General features: G+C 27.1%; 2 protein-coding genes across 4 annotated transcripts in view; one reads left to right on the plus strand and one right to left on the minus strand.

Annotated features, from left to right (window-relative positions):
* The first annotated feature begins 83 nt into the window (after positions 1 to 83).
* LOC107443099 (uncharacterized) lies at positions 84 to 14,487 on the plus strand. Of its 3 annotated transcripts, none has more exons than XM_016056857.4 (7): positions 84 to 369; positions 3,361 to 3,415; positions 6,734 to 6,927; positions 9,457 to 9,630; positions 11,302 to 11,536; positions 12,307 to 12,469; positions 14,354 to 14,487. In XM_016056857.4, the coding sequence occupies exons 1-7, from the start codon at positions 323 to 325 to the stop codon at positions 14,422 to 14,424; spliced, it is 939 nt and encodes a 312-aa protein (XP_015912343.1). In that variant the 5' UTR covers positions 84 to 322; the 3' UTR covers positions 14,425 to 14,487. The 3 variants fall into 3 exon arrangements, with proteins under 3 accessions (XP_015912343.1, XP_042902331.1, XP_087007756.1); XM_043046397.3 differs by having other exon boundaries at positions 95 to 369; positions 13,186 to 14,487; XM_087151630.1 differs by lacking the exon at positions 3,361 to 3,415 and having other exon boundaries at positions 233 to 369.
* The window catches only part of LOC107443098 (neprilysin-2), a 38,162-nt gene continuing 31,950 nt past the window's right edge, over positions 14,422 to 20,633 (minus strand). The window contains exons 20-21 of the mRNA XM_087151628.1: positions 16,209 to 16,285; positions 14,422 to 14,601 (exon numbers count right to left, since the gene is read on the minus strand). Of these exons, the coding sequence (XP_087007754.1) occupies positions 14,499 to 14,601; positions 16,209 to 16,285 (180 nt within the window). The 3' untranslated portion in view covers positions 14,422 to 14,498. The remainder of the gene's footprint in view (positions 14,602 to 16,208; positions 16,286 to 20,633) is intronic.

Here is a 20,633-nt window from a genome sequence, read left to right on the forward strand (position 1 = left end):
TTTTCATTTGCTCATCTTTATTTGATTATATTAAAAATTAATATCCATTGATTAAATTTTATGTTAACCGTAACTTATTTTCTAGTTTTAATTTGTTTGTAAACAATGTGGTTAGATTTTAGAGAATAGAGAAAGCAGGTCAATTTGATATTAATAAAATATGGGAATTAATTAAAAATTTAAACTACGTAGTTAAATCAATTTGTTTCAGTAATTTTCTTGAAAAATAAACTAGAACTTCTGTTTGCGTATTTTGAATTTTGGCATGCAATAATATGAATTAAATATAAAAATTCTGTTTGAATCATTATTGCTTTTAAATATGGTCCGTTACCTCATCCGTGTGGGATATATTGGAACTAAATATAAGTAAGAAATTTTTTTCATTTTATATTATTAAATTCACTTTAAAATATAAACAGGATTCAAATTCAAAAGCTCAGTTACGTTAAAGATAGATTGCTAGTACCGTTGAGCTCATAAAATTACATTTTTCTTTAATGTAATTTTCGCCTATTTAATAATAATGTTCCTTCTAATGTTTTTAAGATTTTTAGAGACTGTAATTTACGAAGGATACCACTTTGAAGGTCTAATATAATCCCCATTGCAAAATGTTTGACAATGTCTGTTTAGAAGCATACAAATGAGTGAAGATATTCTACAGATCATACGCGTATTTTGTTTTCGAGCAAGCTTACATAACTGTGCTAAAAATTTATATAACTGTGCTTAATAAAAAGCATGTCAATGGCAATGTCATACTGTTGCTAAAATAATGCATATTAGGCATATATGTATACTCTTGACACACCTTTTTCTAGAGAATGCAAATCTGCGATAAAAATATGAAGATTCCAAATATATTAGGGGAATTTTTCAAGATATTCGGTTGTTTTAATATTTTATGAACACCTTTTATCTTAGCTCTTTTATAAACAATTGATGAAATTGTTTTGATCAAACAATTATTGATAAAGTTTTAATTAATATGTAAGGGTGCACAACCTTTTACAGTGAGGGGCCTCTCATACAGCAGATTATTAAGGAAAAGCTGTGCAAATATGATAGTTTCTATGTAACGTTGATGCAAATATGATAGTTTTTATGTAAACGTTAGTGTTCTAAGCAATAAATTTTTATATCAAAAAAATTTGCTTTAATTTTGCATTAGATTAAATACTTATAATTATTATAATTCACTCGAAATGAAAAAAAAAGTTATTCTTTTTCTGAAAATTTTTATACATAAATTCTGACAAAAAAAATAATAACTAATGCTCACTGTATGAAAGTATGAAAATATTTATTTTAATTAAAGGAAATTTGTGGAGTGTAAATAAAAACCAAAATTAAAACAAAGCCATTATAGTATACAATATAAAATTCAATATTTTTTTGGTATTATACTTCAAATATCATTTCTATTTCTTAAGTTATTAAAAGTTTTTATGAATTTTAAATTAGAAACGCTTTCTCTTTCGTTCCCCCCCCCCCCAAAAAAAAAATAATTACCTAACCTTCAAAAAATTTTTTACAAAAATTGCTAGCTGCGAGCAGTTTAAAAATCTGCATTTTCCTCCAATTTTCAAATTGCAATAACATTGCATTAAAATATTGGGATTCTAAACACTACATCAGAAGTCTGTTTAGAAGAAATTTGGGTCCGTTGACGGACCCTTCACAAAATATCTTTTCATAAAAACGGACCTTTACAAAATATTTTAACTTAAAAACGGACCCTTCACAAAATGATTTTTCTGTTGTTGTTGCTAATTCCCATCTGGTCTGACGGGGTCAGACCAGATCAATGAATCCGTTGATATTCAGAAAATCCGAAACCAGAATGGGAGAGGAATGAATGTCATTCCAGTCCAGCCCTAAACAGTTCAAGATGTGCTCAGGTGATGCCTGGTTTTGTTGGCATTTAGGGCAAAGAGGAAAGACTTTTTGATTTGCAGAAAATGTGAGACATTTCAGGTGTCCACTGGCCAGTCGGGATAAGCAGGTGTTGGTTCGCCTGTCACCAGGGAGAGATAAAGAGAGTCCTGGTCTTTTTGCTTTATACCAGTAGTGAATAGGTGGAAGCAGCCACTTTTGTTTGTTCTGGGCCTTTTGCCTTGCAAACAGTTCAAGGTATGTAAGCTCTGAGGTGGAGGGGACTGGATGGTCTAGTCCCTTCTTTGCAAGAGTGTCAGCCAACTCGTTGCCGTGGATATCGACGTGGGACGGATTTTTCTTTTAATCGGAACCTTCACAAATTTTTTTATCTTCAATATTGTTTTGTTAATCGAATAAACCCTTCCCAGGGTAGTAAACAAGAAAGATGGATGTAAAGGAATTAAGTTTTGTCTTCAGCAGACGCTTCTTCCTTTATTCGTCCGAAATGAATATTCTGCGTTCAGCAGTATAAGCTAAATACCAAATATTTGTATGTTGCATCTCTAATTTAGAAGCAACAATTGCTGTTTATTTCTGAAAAATTATTTTTTTTTAAATTATAATTTTACAGTGCTGAGCATAATCTTGTATCTATTTACAATTTAAAAACTCCTTTAAAAAGTTTTTTGCAATAATCGGACCCTATTTGCACAAATTCATAAAAGCGGACCCTGGTTGAAAGAATGTGAGTAAATTTTTTGACAATTTCACGAAAACTGGACCTTTCACAAAATGTCTGGACAGACCCCTGTACATACAAATGCATGGCGCGAACTGCTGATAAAATGACAAGAAAATTACTTATATTTACTAAGAAATACTATCAAAAAGGAATATTTTAAATGCCTTCTTAGAAATTTGTGAACATCATAACGGTATCATCAAAATCATGTTGAAAAGCATCAAAATAATTGCGAAAAAATTTCTTAAATTTATGATAAAATCAGCATAATAAGTAAAGTGCACCCAATAAGTAGTTATTTAAATGGGTGATTTAAAAGTTCCCATGTTGTTATAAAAATCAGAATTTTTTTAAACTATGTTTAAATACATCACAGAAAATGCTAAAAAGAAATAAGTTGGATTTAAGCAACAGCATAAGATGAAATCAGCAACAGCAATAGATGAAATAAGATGAAATCAGCAACAGCAAAAAAAAAGTGTGTCAAAAAGTTATTACATAAATGAGTGATTAGAAACTCTTGTCTCATAATAATATCGTAGTCAAAATACTAGATTTTCAAAATCAAGTAGAAAAGCGAAGCAATAAATTGTGGCCCGTGGACCCCAAGTTGTGCACCTCTAATGAAATGATATTTTATTTTGATTTGTGCACACCTAATGTAATGATATCACTTAATACCATTATTTTGGTTTTTTCTAAGTGTGTCATTTTATTTTGATTTATTTATTTTTTAGGGGTATTCAAAAACAAGCTGTTAATCAAAATGATACAATCCAAGATGTTGTAGAGGTACTTTTTATTAGTATTTTTGTGCTAAGTTTCAAAATTTTTAAAAATCTTTCTTGATGACTATTTTGTTTTTCATTTAATCTGATTGTGTTGCTTTCCATTTTACTTATGAATTTGTAAATTTCATTTTAATGGGCATTTTGTTTTTATAAAGATTTAATATTTATTGGTTGGCTGTTGTTTTCATGGACAGTCTACTAGATGGTGCTGTGGGCGGGGATATATATATATTTCTCATAATACAGTGGAGTTGATTTCCTACAACATAAATATTCTTCATATTGAATATTTTTGAACAAGAATAGCACAATTTTAGCAATCGCATTTTTTTATTACCCATTTGATATTAAAGTTTGGTTGATTTTTTTTCATTCATTGGATAGTAATTATAAAGCTAACTTAAATTCTCACAACTTAAGCGCTTAAAACTTGTTTTGATGTAGGAAATAATGCTTTTTTAGTAATTAATATACAGTTTTTATAGTTATGAGTTCTTATTAAATATTCATAACTATTATGTTATAATTTTTCTTCAGATTTATAAAATGAAAAACTATCTAAGAACACAAAATCTCAATTAAAAAACTTTCTGTGAGCACTAAGCACTTGTAACTAGTCTGAACTCTTTAGTCACCATCCAATTTTGGCAAAATTTGCTTGAAAATCTTTTTAAAAAATGTTTTGTTCTCTCTATATTTTTATTATACATACCAACATGCCTGAAAATAAAATGTAATAACATAATCACAGAAAAAGTTCAGCTATGCAGAGCAAAAAAAGGAATTCTCATATAAATCTTCCAGATAGACCTGTAAGCTATTAGATTCTTACGTATGAAATGCCAAATTTTTTAATGAAAATTTCAATAAGCATAACTTTTTTTTAAAACAAAACTATTTTATTAATCTAAGTAAAAACCATCACAACCGATAAAATTTTTCTCAACATGTTGCAGGTTTTAGGATACCGCTTTCATAAAATTTGGCTTTCTGGTGTCAAAATTAGATTGATAGTCATTTTTGATCTGCTCTAGATTAGTGAACATGTGGAAAGAAAGTTGAAAGTTGTCCAAATGTTCAAAAAAGTGATAATCAGCTGGGGATATGTCCGATGGATATCATGAACCTCATATTTTAATTCAGCCAACTTGTTTACGATGATCAAGGAAACTTGTGGTTGTCTGTCATTAGGAAGAAAAATGGGTCCTTTTTGGTTGACCTGTGCCATCTTCATTTGCCATAATTTTTGAAGCACAACTTCAATTTCTGTAAGGTACTTCTGTGCTGTGATTGTTTTGCCATCATTTGAAAATGTATAATGAATTATTCTGACCATAGACCACCAAATAGTAATCTTTACCTTTTTAGGAGTGATTTTGGTGTTGTTTTATGACTTTCATCTGCATCTAACCGTTGCACTGAACGACACCTGTTGTCATAAAGATTCCATTTTTCATCATAGGTGAAAATTCTATTCAAAAATAGTTCTCTTTTATGTCTTAGAATCAAAGAACTGCTGATTTCAAAATGATGTATTATTTTTTTTTCCTTTTTGCTACATTTTTTGCAACATTTTTTTATCAACTTTTCAACTTTGTTAATGGTTGAGGAGTGGCATAATACTGTTGCTGTAATAACTCCTAATTCTTGTGCAATATCTTGAATAGTAATACGAGATTTAGATTCTATAAGCACTCTCAATGGAGTGTCATCAAATTTTGACTCTGATCTTCCACTTGGTTCAATATCCAGACTTTCATCCCCATCTTCAAGTTTTTTAAACCAATTTTGAATTGTTCATTCATTAAAAGTAGCTTTACCAAATGTAGCATAGGGTGGTCTGTTTTTTATTTTGCCCACTGTACACAAAATTATAAAATTTTATCTTTAATATACTTTTTAGCTTTTGAAATGAATAAAAACGAAATTTAAACATTTGTTTTCTAAACATTCCAAGTGTATAATTTAAGATTTTACTGAACATACAGAAATGCTTATTAAAATTAATTAATAATCATTATGAATGAACATATCTTGAACAAACAATATCTACAATATACACATTCCATTAATAACACATTTCCTTATGTATTTACTGTAAAATTTAGCCTGTCTTTTGTAAGTAACAAAATTTTTACGTATAAAATATTAGCAAACATTCACAAGTATTATATAAAATATATTCATGATTCATATTAAATTGTAAAATATGAACCTTATCACAATTATCATAGCAATTTCATTTAACTAAAAATTCCAAAATGTCAGGAATGTCTCTTTTTTTCTTCTTTTTATTGAAATATTTAAACATAATAGAAACTTTTTCCATTTTTCAGTCCCTAAGCAATTTCACAATTTAAACTGAACTAATCAAATATTAGAGAATCTATAATCTTTGTCTAACTGTATTGTGGTCGCTGACAAATTTGGATTTATGAAGATAGCACTGCAAATTTACACCATATATTCGTCTGCCATGTTTATAAATATTTAATATTTGTACTAATATTAACAGGGGTCTGTCTAGTTTTTTCAGAGAGGTACCTATTTTGTGAAAATTTAGACATAATTTGTGAAAATTAAATATTACATTAAAAAATCAACACAAAATTCAAGGAAAAAGTATTTTGTGAAACTACCATTTTTCCTTAAGTTGAATTTGTGAAGGTACCTCTAAATGGTAGTAAATTTGGCCTGGACAGACCCCTGATTAAGTTTTTATAAATAAATAGAAAATGCCATATAACTTCTTATATCAATTGATACTTTTTTTGTCTGTGTGGAGGAAAAAAATTGAATTTTATTTTTATTTTTCATAAACAATTAGATTAATTTAAACCAATTGTTACACAATTGCTCAAATGTTCTTTAGATTTATTTCGTCTTATTAAACAGGGGACATTATCTAATATCTAATTTTTAACCATCTGGTTAAAAATAATTTCAATTTAGACTAAAGTAGTTCTGTTTTGTCTTCTCTATAGTTTGAAGTTTAAATTGTATGAAGCCATTTCCTAAGCATTCAGCTCATAAATATATACCGTAAAAAATATCAGAAACGTGCTAATCAATGATAAGCCTTATGATAATTGTTTCTTTTACCTCTAGAACATTGAATTTTATGCCTCAATTTAGTATCTAAAGTAATACTCCTATAATTTAAACCAAATTCAAGGTACAATATTGGCATTTCTGGCTTTTTTGCACCAAAAACTACATATTAACTAATAATTAATTTAGTATGACATTCTATTAGCCCATATATTTTTTACTGTTGATTATCTATATTTAATTTATAGAACTACTTTTTTTGTTTTAGAGCGCATTGTTGACTTTGAAACCTAGAAATATTCCAAACACTCATTTTGCTAGCAGAACTGACAAAGGAGTGCATGCTCTAATGAATGCATTCCATGTTGACTTAGAACATAAAGTGCCTGGTGAAATTTATCAACCTCATCAAATAAGGATCAAAATGAATTCATATTTTACAGAAAATGATCATGAAATTGCGTGAGTAGTTTTTTTTACAGTAAAGTTATATGAAGTACTTTAACATTAATGAAAGTAATAATGGGTATTTGTGTTTAGTTACATTACTGATAAAATTGCTTTTATCATTTGGACTCCTTTGAATTTCTTGCAGTGAATTTGCTGTTAATGTTTTTAATTGTTATACTTTAATTTCATTTCTTCTTTAAAATAGTAAATAATAGTATTGCTGGAATATTTAAATTAAAATTTGAAATATTTTTTAACTTGATGGTTTACTAATGGAAAATTATCCTCTCATTAAATTATTGTAATACTTGTTGTTTTAGTCGTACTTTTCTGTAAATGATAACCTCTATACTGTTTGTAACTAATTCTTTGCTGCTCTATTTCATTTTTATCAATATAAAAGATAAATTGTATATGTCATTAAATGCATCTCACCCATAGTAATATGTCTTTTTAAATATTCAATTAAGTTAAATAACTAAAATATTAAATAAAAATTTTATAATATATTTTTCATAATTTTCTAGTACATTTATTCATGTAATTTTTTAATTAAGTAATGTAATTATTTAATTAAAAATACCATTGACACTGTATTAAGTCAAAAGCTTTCTGCAGATACAGATACTGGATTATAAACTACTGTGCAACAAAGTGTAATAGTGTTGATACGCTAAATTTCAGGACAATAATATTTTTGCACAAAACACTGTTAATTACATTAACATAATTCCAAAAAGAACAAAAAATTTAGAAAAGTGTGAGAAATTTAAATTTAAAAAGTGAGTTGAAATAAAAGGAAATAGTTTCTTCAAAAATAATATTTATGTGTTTTTGAAATTTTTATTTTAAATGTTTTAAAATTTGTTTCTAAACTTTTACATACGTGTGCATTTACAGTTTACGAGTTTGACCATTAGTAATGTTATTTCAGTAATCAGCTCACGGTAAGAAAACAAGTTGGTCTTACATCTATTAAATAATTAAAGAGGTAAGAGAGTAGACAATAAAAGGTCAAAGTGTGAGGCTGGTTTTTCCTCTAATAGTATGAATAATATTTTGTTAATTTCAGCCGCTAAGGGCCATTGATTATGTTTTCAGATCTTTATAACTGTTTAAATGTTTTTGCTGCTGTTATTGTCAATTGGATTTATTTTTAAACAAGTAGCGCTCTTCTCAGATTTATAATTTTGATGAAATAGAGCAAGAATGAGGTTTAATACATTCCTTTCTAGTACTTAAAGGGACAAAAATTTTATATTTTGTAAACTTTTGTGCATGGAAAGATTTTTTGATATTTAAAATTACATTTTTAAATCTTGAAATAATTATAAATAATATAAAAAATTTACAGTTTATTTTTTCATGATAAATTGCAATAATATTAAATATGCTTAATTCAATTTATTGTTATAGTATAAAAACATACATAAAGTTTGATTATGCACGCAAAAAATTAAATTTCATGCCTTCTATTATTATAAGAAACTACTTTATCAGTGAGAAGAAAATCTTATAAGATTTAGATAAGATGTGTTTAATTTAATCTTATGAATGCTTTATTGATCAAGTTTAATCAGAAAAAAGGGATTAAAATATTCAACTAGTGTATTTGAAACTGAAGCTATAAGGGACTTGTTTTGATTATTTTATTCCTTCCTTTTCTCTAAGCAAATCTGATAACGATTTGTTTAAGTTCGATATAATTTTTTTTCTTTTTTAAATATTGGTTTGAGACCATTAATATGCATAGTATTTTTTTTCACGTACATTTTTTTATGATATTAAAAATTTTTACTACTATTGTCATTATTGAGCACCCTGTATATTATTGGGGTGATTGTGAGCCCAAGTCAAAATTCCAGAAAATTTCCTGAGTTAAAAAAAAAAAAAAAAAAAAATTTGAATTGAAAAATTAGAAAAAAATTTAAACAAGTTTTTTTTCTTCCTTTTTCTCAATATTTCTTGGTTTATTTAAAATATATTTAAATTTTTTCACATTCCTATATCATTTACACATACCTATGATGACCTGGAGAAGTAATTAAAATTTACGAATATCTCTTTCTTTTTTGAGTTTATGATTATAACAACTATTTACTGATAAAAAATGAATATTAATTATGAATATAAGCTTATAAAGTATTTCTCTGGCTCTCCCTTACAAACAAATAAAATAAACTGTGTTTTTAAGTTCCACCTTTAAAAATTTGATTTCCGGATACTTCTGTGATAAATGATTTTTTTAAACGTCTGGACCTTCGATCTCCGGAAACTTCCGGATCACTGTTAATGAAAAATCTGGAAATCCGGATTTTTTACGGAGCACAATCAGCCCTGATATTAGGCTGCTAAATTAACTAAATAATTTTGCTATTGAATTGAATACATGAAACTTTTTATTATTCACATTAATTTACTACCTTTTACTCATAAGTTCATTATAAATTTTCTGATTAATTATTTAAATAAATAATACTATGTTTTAATTGTTTGATTTATTTACAAAGTTTAAATAAAAGAATTTTTTTTTCTTTTTAGTGTCACTAACTCTAGTATTGTGCCAGAAACATTTCATTGTAGATATCATGCAAAATGGAGAAGTTATTATTATCGTCTTGCTATTTTGAAGCACGGACTTAAAATACCAATAAATTCTCTTTCTCATCAAGGTTATTTACCTACAGCTGAAATAAATCGATGCCATTTAGTTTCGTAAGTTATTTATTCTGTTTTCTTATAATTTTCTGCATTATTGAATTATCTTTAATGTAATTAAAAAAAGCTGAAAACTGTGTTGAAATTTAAAGTTAAATAATTTTGCGATTAGTGCTTTTTTTTTGTTTTAATTTTCGCCACATTGAAAATTTTTAAATATGCTTTTTAATAGTATGCATAAAAAAATTATCAAAAATAATTTGCCTTATGAATATTAATAAAGAAAGTTTTGTGACATTTTTTATGCATTCAGTAGTTTCAAAAACTAATATGCTTACTATACTATAGATATCTATATAGATTCAAAGACAACAATAAGCTTATTAAGCATTTTTTCCTTGAATATTTTAAGTACTTCTTTTTACGTGAAGTCTTAAACTCTCTTGAGACGTTTACTTTAAATATACCTTGTAATATGAATGTTCTTTCTTATTTAGTTAAAGTATTTTTTTAAAAATATATAAAATATTGTTTTGTTATTCAGTTTTTATGTGGGAAATACAATCTATGTCTCTCATGAGTATGACTGTCCCATTATAATTACCACTACACAAAGTCTCGTTTGCTGTTTCTTAAACGCAATGTTATTTGAACTATCGAACTGAACCAATACAACAACTAAAATTTTGTTGCCGTTTTTTTATTTCCCATAAAAATCACTCCAAAAGCAGGTTTTCGACATTCTTGTACTTTCAAACTAAATATTTCTCCATTGACTACATGTTAATTTATAAGAAAAGTTTCGAAAAAGCAATTCAAACCATTCCTTTTGATGTTACCGCTCAATAATCTTGAATTCTCTATGAATGAAGAAAGACTGACAGGAACACTTATTCTTAACCTAGGAGCGCCCCCCAGCATAGTCTGTAGTTAAAAAGATTTTGATATATTAGCTTACTCTATAAGATTTTGATATATTAGCTTCTACTATAAGAATACTTACCATTATTAAGAATTTAAAGTGTATATTGCACCGTCAATTAGAAATTGTAGTTTCCTGCACTATCATAACCTTTCAAAATTTCATTTCTTTTCAAAGGGATCAATATATTCATCAATGATATTTTTCTTAAATACACAAGTGGGCGACCTTTGTGCTAAAATACGAACTAAGGTAGACAACGTTAAAGAGCACAAAAATATTATATTTTATACAATATTTTTGTGCTCTTATTTTTTTATTAAATATTTTTTCCCATATTAACGCACGATATTAAAAAAATTTTAAATATTGTGTGCTTGTCAATGCCTTTCACCTAATTAATGGGGTGTGAGATGCCTGTAAGCATGCAATTGTTTTTATCTTTCCTTATATACCTAACTTTTATCCTTATGAAAAGAACTATAAATACATAAATTGCAATTTATTAGTACTTTAATGACCATGATAAAAGTTTTAGTGACTTTGTCAAGTTTTATTTAAATTTGTTTAAATATTTTTGCCTTAATTACATCACATTACAGATTCTTTCTTTGTTTCATTTTTGCATTAAATTTTTAATGAAGTTATTTCATCCTACTTAGCTTTTTATATACTCTGAATGATTATAATCATTTAACACATTGTATTACTTTCCTTAATGATACATCCTTCAATTTTTGTTAATTATTTTCCTTTTATTTTTCAATTTAAAATATATATATTATGATTATGCACAATTCTTACAGCTCTACATTAAATACAAGTATCGTTAAAAATGTTACAGATCTTTTCTGTGGTGAACATGATTTTACAACTTTTACAAAGTACTTAGTTAGAGAGCCATGGAAAAATCCACGAAGGACAATTCATGAATGTCAGTTTTATCAAACAACTTATAATGGTTTCATAAAAGACCCTCTTTATGCTAATATATCCATGTGGGAATTTTACATTCAGTCAAAAGCATTTCTGTATCACCAAGTAAGTTACTTTAGCATTTAATTAATTTTCTAGAAGTTTACATATTTTTAATATTGTACTCATTTTTGAAATTTCAAATAACTATCATTAAAAATAAGTCATGTCTTCTTAATGTTTATATATATATATATAAAAACTTGTAAAGGTTTCAGATAGAGTATATATGTCAATGTTAATTTATCATGTTTGAGTTAAAGAAGGTTCGACCTTTAATTGTATATAAATATCCATCTTTAGTGGGACGTAATCTGTCAGATTAAATCATTTCTGGTATACCATTTCTGCCATTTATTCTTCTGATGATGGCATATCAATGGGACACCGAAGCACTTATAGGTTTTAATAAAAATTTTACTATTCGTAATTTTTAAACGTTTCTGAAGAATTATCACTAAGAATTATTCTCATAATTTTATATGAAATTATAGTTATTTTTGTAAGAAAATCATGTTTGAGTTAGTCATTTAAGACATTGTTTTTTAATAAAGAAATAAGATTTGCATGTTAATAATAAGAAATTTAAAATGTAATAGTGAATGTACATGTTAATAGTAAGAATGAAAAATAAGATTGCATGTTGTATTTATGACTGCCCCAGATTTGAAACTGGTTAGAACAGCATTATATAATAGGATGTGGCCTTTGTCAGAAAAGTCAATGCTTCAAAATTCTGCCTTTAATAAAATAGAATATTGCTTTCATTAAAAAAAAATTTTGCTTTAATTTAATAGAATTTATATGTATATCTAACTGGTTATCTGACTCTCTAGGTTAGAAAACTGGTTGGAACAGCATTATCTGCCGGATTCGGTTATTTATCTTTATCGGATGTAAAATCAATGCTTGATAATCCAGATCCGGATAGATGGAAATTTTGTCGATTAGCCCCACCAGGAGGTTTATTTCTAGCTCACATAGAATATGACAAAAAAGGTAAAGTCTCACTATCATTATCAGTACTAAGCTGTAAAATCATGAAATATAGCGTGAAGTAATACACCAATTTCCGACAAAAAATTTAAACCATTAACTTGGATTTCTCAATCTTAAAAGTTCATCTTTTGAATATTACCATTTCGTTGTGATATTGTAATTGGCAGTTGATTTTGTCAACTCTTAAAATACAAATTTACATAATTGTATCAATTTTTCATATAGTCCTTTTATAGAAACAATTCATTAACATCCCATGTGGAAATTTGTCCTTCTTCACAAACTGTTTATTTCTTATACTTTTCTATTTTTGAACCAATTTTCTTTCAAAAAAGTAGTATGTCATAGAAAATGCTGAAATATGTTCTATTTTATGAACTCTTCATACTTAGTCTTTATTTTATGAATAAATTATTTTTCACTCTTCAAAATTATTTTTCTCTGCAAATGTTTTCAAAGATGACTAGTTATAACTCAAAAAATTTAATGATATATCATTGGTGAATTCGTTATTGCATAACTACCAATTTTTACTTTTTCCTAAAATAAGTTTCCTTAACTTAAACACACAATCATATGAATACCATGCATTTATACAGGGTGTTCCAAAATTATCTTTACAACTTCAAAAATTCATAACTTCGAACATAAACAAGATATTTATATTCTGTCTTTTGCATGTATTACTGCAACTAATAAAGTTTTTTTTTCAATAGGCTGAAAAGTTTTAAGTGAGGATGTGGACACCACAACAGAAAGCTCAATGCGTCTCATGGCCGTATTCGCTCCACATTTTCTGGACTTGTGCTGGGTCGTCCGACTCCACTTTTATGCAAAACTGATCCGGTGCTCATGAAGCTTGTGTGCCGTGCACGGATGGAGGGTCTGGATGGTGGATCTCTTTGGAAATTTGTCTTGAAGTTCCGTTGAACCTGTGTATCTGATTTCGTCTCTATGAACCATGAGACGCATTCAGCTTTCTGTTGTGGTGCCCACATCCTCACTTATAACTTTTCAGCCAATTTAAAAAAAAACTTTATTAGTTGCAGTAATACATGCAAAAGACAGAATAAAAATATCTTGTTTATGTTCGAAGTTATGAATTTTTGAAGTTGTAAAGATAATTTTGGAACACCCTGTATATATCTTTGATTTTTTTTTTTTTTTTTTTGTGCATTACAGTAGCTGAAATAATTTTAAATTAAATTTCCTTATACATGCATTCAATAGACCTGTATAAATTTTTCTAGTATCTTTAAATATAGAAATAAATTCTTGCGTAAATTCCTTTAAAGTTGTAAATCATGATATTGAAGTAATTTTGAAATTTCTAAATTTAGTTGTGCTATTATTATTTTATAATAAATTTTTACTGAACAAAGTGATTCAGTACCACAGAAACTGTACTTTTAATTATGCTACAAATTTTCTATTGAATTCAGCTCATAGCTCATAATATTATTATTTTTCTTTAATTGTTGTTTTTCTTATTGCCTTTATGTTATTTAAGTTTACAAAAATATAATTTTAAAGAGCAATTATCTCTAAATTGATTTGATGATTGATACTAATACCTTAAAACAGTGTGAAATATAAATAAAAAAAATATCTGGAAACTGTTATGTTTTTATACAAAATTAAATTGAATGCTATTTATATTTTTTTCAAATTACGTTTAAAATTTTGTATGAAACTTTTTGTTTAATGCTGTTTTAACATTTTCATATACTTCATTTTTTGACACAATTATTATTCTAAAGAACATTTTTGTGTATAAGACATATAAATTTTATGATTTGTAAAGGTAATGAACTTCAAAATGTTAAAATAATTACTTCAATGTGTGTATATAGCTGCATTTATGTCATAGTTCTTATTTTACAGATTTCAATGCTCCTATTTCATTAAAAGAAGAAGATATAGGTAATGAAAATGAAGAACCAAATTGTGAATAATTATAAATAGTGTATATGTATATTATAATGTAGATATTTACATCAATAAAATCACATATTTAATGACTAATTTTTCATTTCCAAAAGTGGCACTTTTTGGTTGGATTTAAAGGTGATCCCTCAGCACAATGAAAATCAGTTGAAAATTCTTTAATGTTTGACAATGTTCCCATCACCCTATAAACAAAAAGAATTAAAGGCACTTCTGTGAATGACTTCTTTTGATTAACAAAGATGGTGTATTTTTTTTTTTTTAAAAGAATGCCCTTAGGAATAAAACAATTCTTAAAATTAAAATAAGGAAGAATATTTAAATTTCATTAAGGAAAAACTAAACGACTTAATATTGGAATTAAGGTTGAAGGAAGGTGATGTTCTGGAGGAAGTTTTTAAATTTTATGTAAATTATGAAAATATTATGTGACTAAAATAATCTTCTTAAATTTGTTAGTTCACATCTAATTTGATTCAAGGTACATGGGAAAAAGAATGAATAGCTTTTTAGCTCAAGAATAAAAGCTGACAATCAAAATATATAGCAATTAAAAGAATTCATTTTAGTTTTTATACAAAAAATTTTTTGTGAACTTTGTTTTTTAACATTTTCACAAGACTTTTAGTTAAATTGTTTTTATTTTATCAGCTTTTTCACATTTTTTTTTCTTGTCAGTAAACAGATTCCTTTAAACGACTGTTCCTTGTGGAACTAACCAATGTTAAAATATAGCTGTTGTTTGGAATTGTCAAGAAATTGATTGTTCAAAGAATTTTAAATAAATCGCAAACAGTGTCTAGCAGCAAAAATATATATTGCTAACAGTACCCTCTATTTATTATCTTAGAAATAACTTTTAAAGAAATTTAATTATTTCCAATTTTTTTAAAACTATTTTTTCACCAAATTCGTAATGATACCAATAGTTTCAGAATAAAGTCTGTGCAATTATTTTTTAGGACAAAATTCTTTCCCGAAAACTTCCAATTTTTATTCTGAAACTGCTTTCAGTGGCATCTACTTTTCAATTTCACCATTTCTACTTTTACTTTATCTTATACCAATTATTATAATAAAAACCCCTAACCTACCCCTGCATTTTCGTCTACGTTAGAAAAAAAAAACATTTTTAAATATGTTAAATAATGCTCAGTTGAAATTATTGTTAAGTTTCAGTGGAAAAAATGAAAATAAGTTTACTAAGTTTGCTGTTTGGAAATGTCTGCTCTAAGGTTCCCACTGATGTATAAAAGTTGTTGTTTCTATAAACATGTTATGACCCTTCTTTGGAGGTTGCTGTTGTTTTGAGGTGGCCATTATAAAAGTTAGTCAGTATTATTAATATATTTCTGGTGAATACGTTGTATTAATGTTATCAATTAGAAAATTAATATAATATATTTTACTTTAAATACATTTCAAATTACTGAGATACAAACTGGTGTGCATTTGGTATTCCCTTTCAATTTCAATTACAAAAATTTAATATGCGAGCAAGTAATTTGATTTTAGAAAATGCTAAAGATAAGCAACTTGAAGTAATTATACTATATCTAACTAATGATAATAATACCCCCTTTTTTTAAGAGGAGTTGTTTAAAAAATATGCATCTATAGTATGTCGAAAGTGTTTAAATCTATGCAATTAAAAAACTTGTGGATATTATATATATAAGTATAAAAAGTTAAGCCAACTATTGAACTCCAGTATTTTGCTGATACTTTCTTTAGTCTATATAATGATTATTATTTTTCAATGTCAAATAACTTAATAGATTTAATGACTCACCTAAAGTTGGAAGGAGAATGCGCACTATTTTCCATAATGTATTGTAAAGTAAAATTTGACTGTTTTCGACACCACGCCTGCAATGAAAAATACATAACAAAATTAAAGTTATAATGAATCGATGAATCCGCTAATAAAAATAAATAAATTAGCAAAAAAATAAACAGATAAATTTATGATATGTGTATTAATGAATGAGTGTTAGGGATGAATTAAACAATCAAATTAAATTTTTTGCGATATTTTCTACTAGCTTCCATTTTTTAAAAATATGTATGAATAATAAATATTTATTTTGGTAATAAGTGGTCTAATATGTGATGATACAAAATAATCTTAAATACAAAATAATCTTAAAAAATTAAAACAGTTAGTACAACGAAACTTTTAATTGAAAAATATTTTCACCTGGCTCCATCTTTCAAATGGTACTTATCACTTTGCTTCAAAGTTGTAAAATTTTGAAAAGGTGTCTAATATGTAATGATATAATGGACACTTAAAATTTAAAAAAAAAAATTGTTAAGTGGAACTTTTAATTCTTTTGAGAGTATGTTCCTCTAGCGTCTATATTTTAAATAGTACCTTACGCATTGTTTACACACTTCGAATTTCCTAAAAATTGCAATCGGTAATATATGTCTAGTTTGGTGAAAAGGTGGAAGAATATGTTAATACACGATAGACAGTAAAAAAAATTTTTATAAAAATTGCTCCGCGAAACTTTGAAATTTTTTAAATAAAATCTGTTTCTATGTTGTAAGTTTTTAAAAAATGCCAATCAGAAATATATATTTACTTGGGTGGAAAAATAGCCTCATATGGAATTATACTGGCTGGACTTAGTTGAGACTGATTTCCTTACTCTAAAGGAGAAAAACTGGCGAACAAGTGTCAAAAGTAGAGAGAAGTGGATTCGAATTCAAAGGAAGGCACTGGCCCACCCTGGGCTGTCTAGCCAGATATGATGATGATGGAATTATACAAGTGACACCTAAAATTCTTTTAAGAAAGCGTGCACCTCGGAATTTATAATTTTTTGAAATTAATATTTTTGATTTGTGTCCATTTTTTAAATGGACACAAATCGATGAGAAAGTGATCTTATATGGATATAAATATAATACATTGGACACGTAAATATCAGGTTTAATTTTCGTTTAGTATTTTCTACTCATGCCCATCTTTTAAATGGTTTACATTTTGCTTTAAATTTTTAAGTTTCTCTAGAAAACGGGTCAGTAATATATAGACATTAATACATTACTAATAATGTGCTAACATTATAATACGCTTATTACATTAATATTATGCTAACATTTTATATTAAAACAATACGGAAGACAATTCAGTTTTTTTAGACACTTATCGCTATTTTAGATAGATCTCTTTCTAGTTAGTTACAGATTGTTTTAAACTAACTCCTAATTTGGCTTTAATTTCTAATATTAAAATCTACAAATGTGTTGGCTCTGATAAGTTGCTTTAATTTTAATGTATATTTTTCATTAGTATGACTATATAAGAAGAAATATAGTTCTATATGTAAGAAGTATATATGGTTATAAATTTTATAACAAGTTTTTACTTCAACAATTCTTTGTTGGGCAATGTTTTATTACTAACCAATAAAAAAAGTAACTTTATTTTTTCAGTAAACAATTACAGGCTCATTTTCAAAATAGTTTTCTTTTCCTATCTTTCTTTTTTCTTTGATTTTTAAATCTTTTGTCTTCTCTAGTGTTTATACTTGTATTAAAAAATTAACTTGTATAATTTTTTTTTTTGATAAATAAAATTATTTGCATGTTTTGAGACTTTGATTTTTTGTGATTTTTCTTAAAAATAGTTCTATTTAAACTTTTATCATTCGTTTAGAATAAAATCGATGATTCTTTTAAACAATTTTAGTCAAAACTTGTATTTTTAAGAATTTATAATTACAAAAACCAAAGAGAATTTTTATCACATTTAAACTCCTAACCTTTAAGTTTACTTTGTATCGAAAAAGCCAGATTTGCTAAGTTACAGTTCCTTGTTATATTGTAATAACTACAGGGTGGCTACGAAATAGTGTTACAAATATCGAATTATTTTATTGTACTGATATTAATTAGAAACTGATAAACACACAACTATGATGAGCACTATAAATGGAAAGTTACCTTAAAATTTTTTTATTCGAATCGACCACCATCTTCACCGATGGCTAAAGATAATCTCTTACGCCATTGCCGGATGCCAGCACAAATCATTTTAAGGGGTAATTTGTCCCATTCACGCAATCTAGAAGCTCTGAGAGTGTTCAAACTTCTGTGCTGCTTAGCATTAACTTTTAGCATAGACTCTAGAATCCCCCAAACTGAAAGATTTAGATCCAGTGAAGAAGAGAGCCACTCTTCTGGCTTATTAAATTTGACACGGAGTAAGCCTGTGTTGTTTTAGTACAGTGCAGAATCTTGCTGGAATATCCAATCGATTTTTGGATACAATCTGTCAGATCGTGTGGCGTGGCAATAAATGTGTAGCCAATGCTTCCTTTTTGTATTATTCAGAATTGATTTTTACCCCTTTATCGATGAATATCAGAGGACATTTTCCGTTATTTGACACTGCATCCCAAAATATTATAGAATTCTTGTTAAAAGCGTTGCACAGTTCGTACACTTTCAGGTATATCATCAAAGGTTGCTGCTTATGAAACATTATTTTTAGCATTATAACTTTGCTCTGTGCAAAATATTTTCGCATCAGAAAAGAGTATTCTGTCAACACTTTAGTTATCGTGCCGGCTTAGCAATTTCTTACATTTTTGTAACCTATTAATTTTTGTGCAGTTGTCAAACCTTTAACTTTTCTTTCGCGATAAGGGCAAAAACCCAGGTCTTTAGTTAATATAACTTGCATAGTTCTCCTGTTCACGTTCTCTTCAGCAGCCATTTTATTAACTGAGTGTTGTGGAGTGCATCGTATCTTTTCACGAATTCCTTTATTGCGATCTTTACAGCTATTAGTATCCAATAATCGATTTATAGTTTTATATATAAATGTTTTATTAAACCCAAGAGATTTTAATTGCTTAAAGATTCTTCCTGCAGAAAATACGCAATCGAAATGCTGTTTAACCATCAAACTTTTCGATACCATCTTTGAATTTATTCTAAATGTTTTGATTTAAGCAAAAATCGTCTGCATTTATAGAAAGCGCCTCACAGGGGAATAGCGAGAGACAAATTGTTTTACTAAATGATTAAAATTAATTCCTAATTTTTTTAGTGCCACAGTATTTAGTAACCACCCTGTACAAAGAGTTGTAGAATATTTAGTGAAATCTACTTACTTATTTAGAAAAACAAGAACTCCTGTGTTTTAACTGGAACCCATTATTTAAGAGATTGTTTTGTTCCACAATACTCATCGCTTTTACTTAACACGGAAAGAAAATTTTCGACGTAGTTGCAAAAAATGCATTTTTTTGAAGTATGGGATTTAAAAATTAAACCTTTATTCTTCTATGTTTGGAACGACCTTGTATAAGTTCTATTTTAATATCGCGTGCTGCTGCCTATTTTAAGACTAGTTTTTCACTTATCGATTTTTAAAAAAAAAATAGTAATTGTTTCCCGGTAAATCCATAATTTAAATGAGGCAAAATATGTTTACACAATGCAGCATTTGGATGACAGAAATAGTTTTCTCATCCGAAAAAATATTCAAATTTCAATGTATTTTTTCCTGCAATTTAATTGCTCGCATCTTTTCAAAAGTACGAAAATTTGGTAAAAAACTAAAAAAAATTTTAAAGTGATAAAAAATCACTATGATGTAGGTCAAATATATCTTCATAATATATATATGAAAAAAAAATTATTTGCTTCGTTCTCAATATTTATGAAAAATATTTAAAATAAAACGCTCATAGCAACCGATATAACCTAAATAATTTATCTTCTAATGATCGAATTTCCACGCACCAAAATGCAATTTTAATAGGTAGAAAAGAGGTGGTTTAGTGAGGCATTTTTTATAAATTATCCAAAAATTTAAGTATTCATTATTTGAACACATCTATCTAATACTTTTGTTTGCTAAAATAAGAAAGACTTATTTATTTTGAATGTTACACAAGAACACAAGCTTATTTCGATGTTTAATCTTTTAAGTATCTTTTTTTTTTTCAAAGTTATTTTTGTCCACCTTAACCCCATGACATGGGACTAAAATCGTCAATACTATGCAATAAAAATCAGCAGTATACAATAGCAGATGGGTATGTCGTCATAGTGAGCTTGTCATTATAAACAATGTTAAAACAATGAAAATAAAAGATGAAATAGACATATTTACTTTTTTCTCTTTTATTTTGATTTTAAATATACATCTAGATTAGACTGTTTTGAAACTAGGTGAATAAAAAACTCTTTT

This window comes from Parasteatoda tepidariorum, chromosome 9 (genome assembly GCF_982258835.1).
Source record: "Parasteatoda tepidariorum strain Cologne lab strain chromosome 9, Ptep-v5.0, whole genome shotgun sequence".
NCBI classification, from domain to species: domain Eukaryota; kingdom Metazoa; phylum Arthropoda; class Arachnida; order Araneae; family Theridiidae; genus Parasteatoda; species Parasteatoda tepidariorum.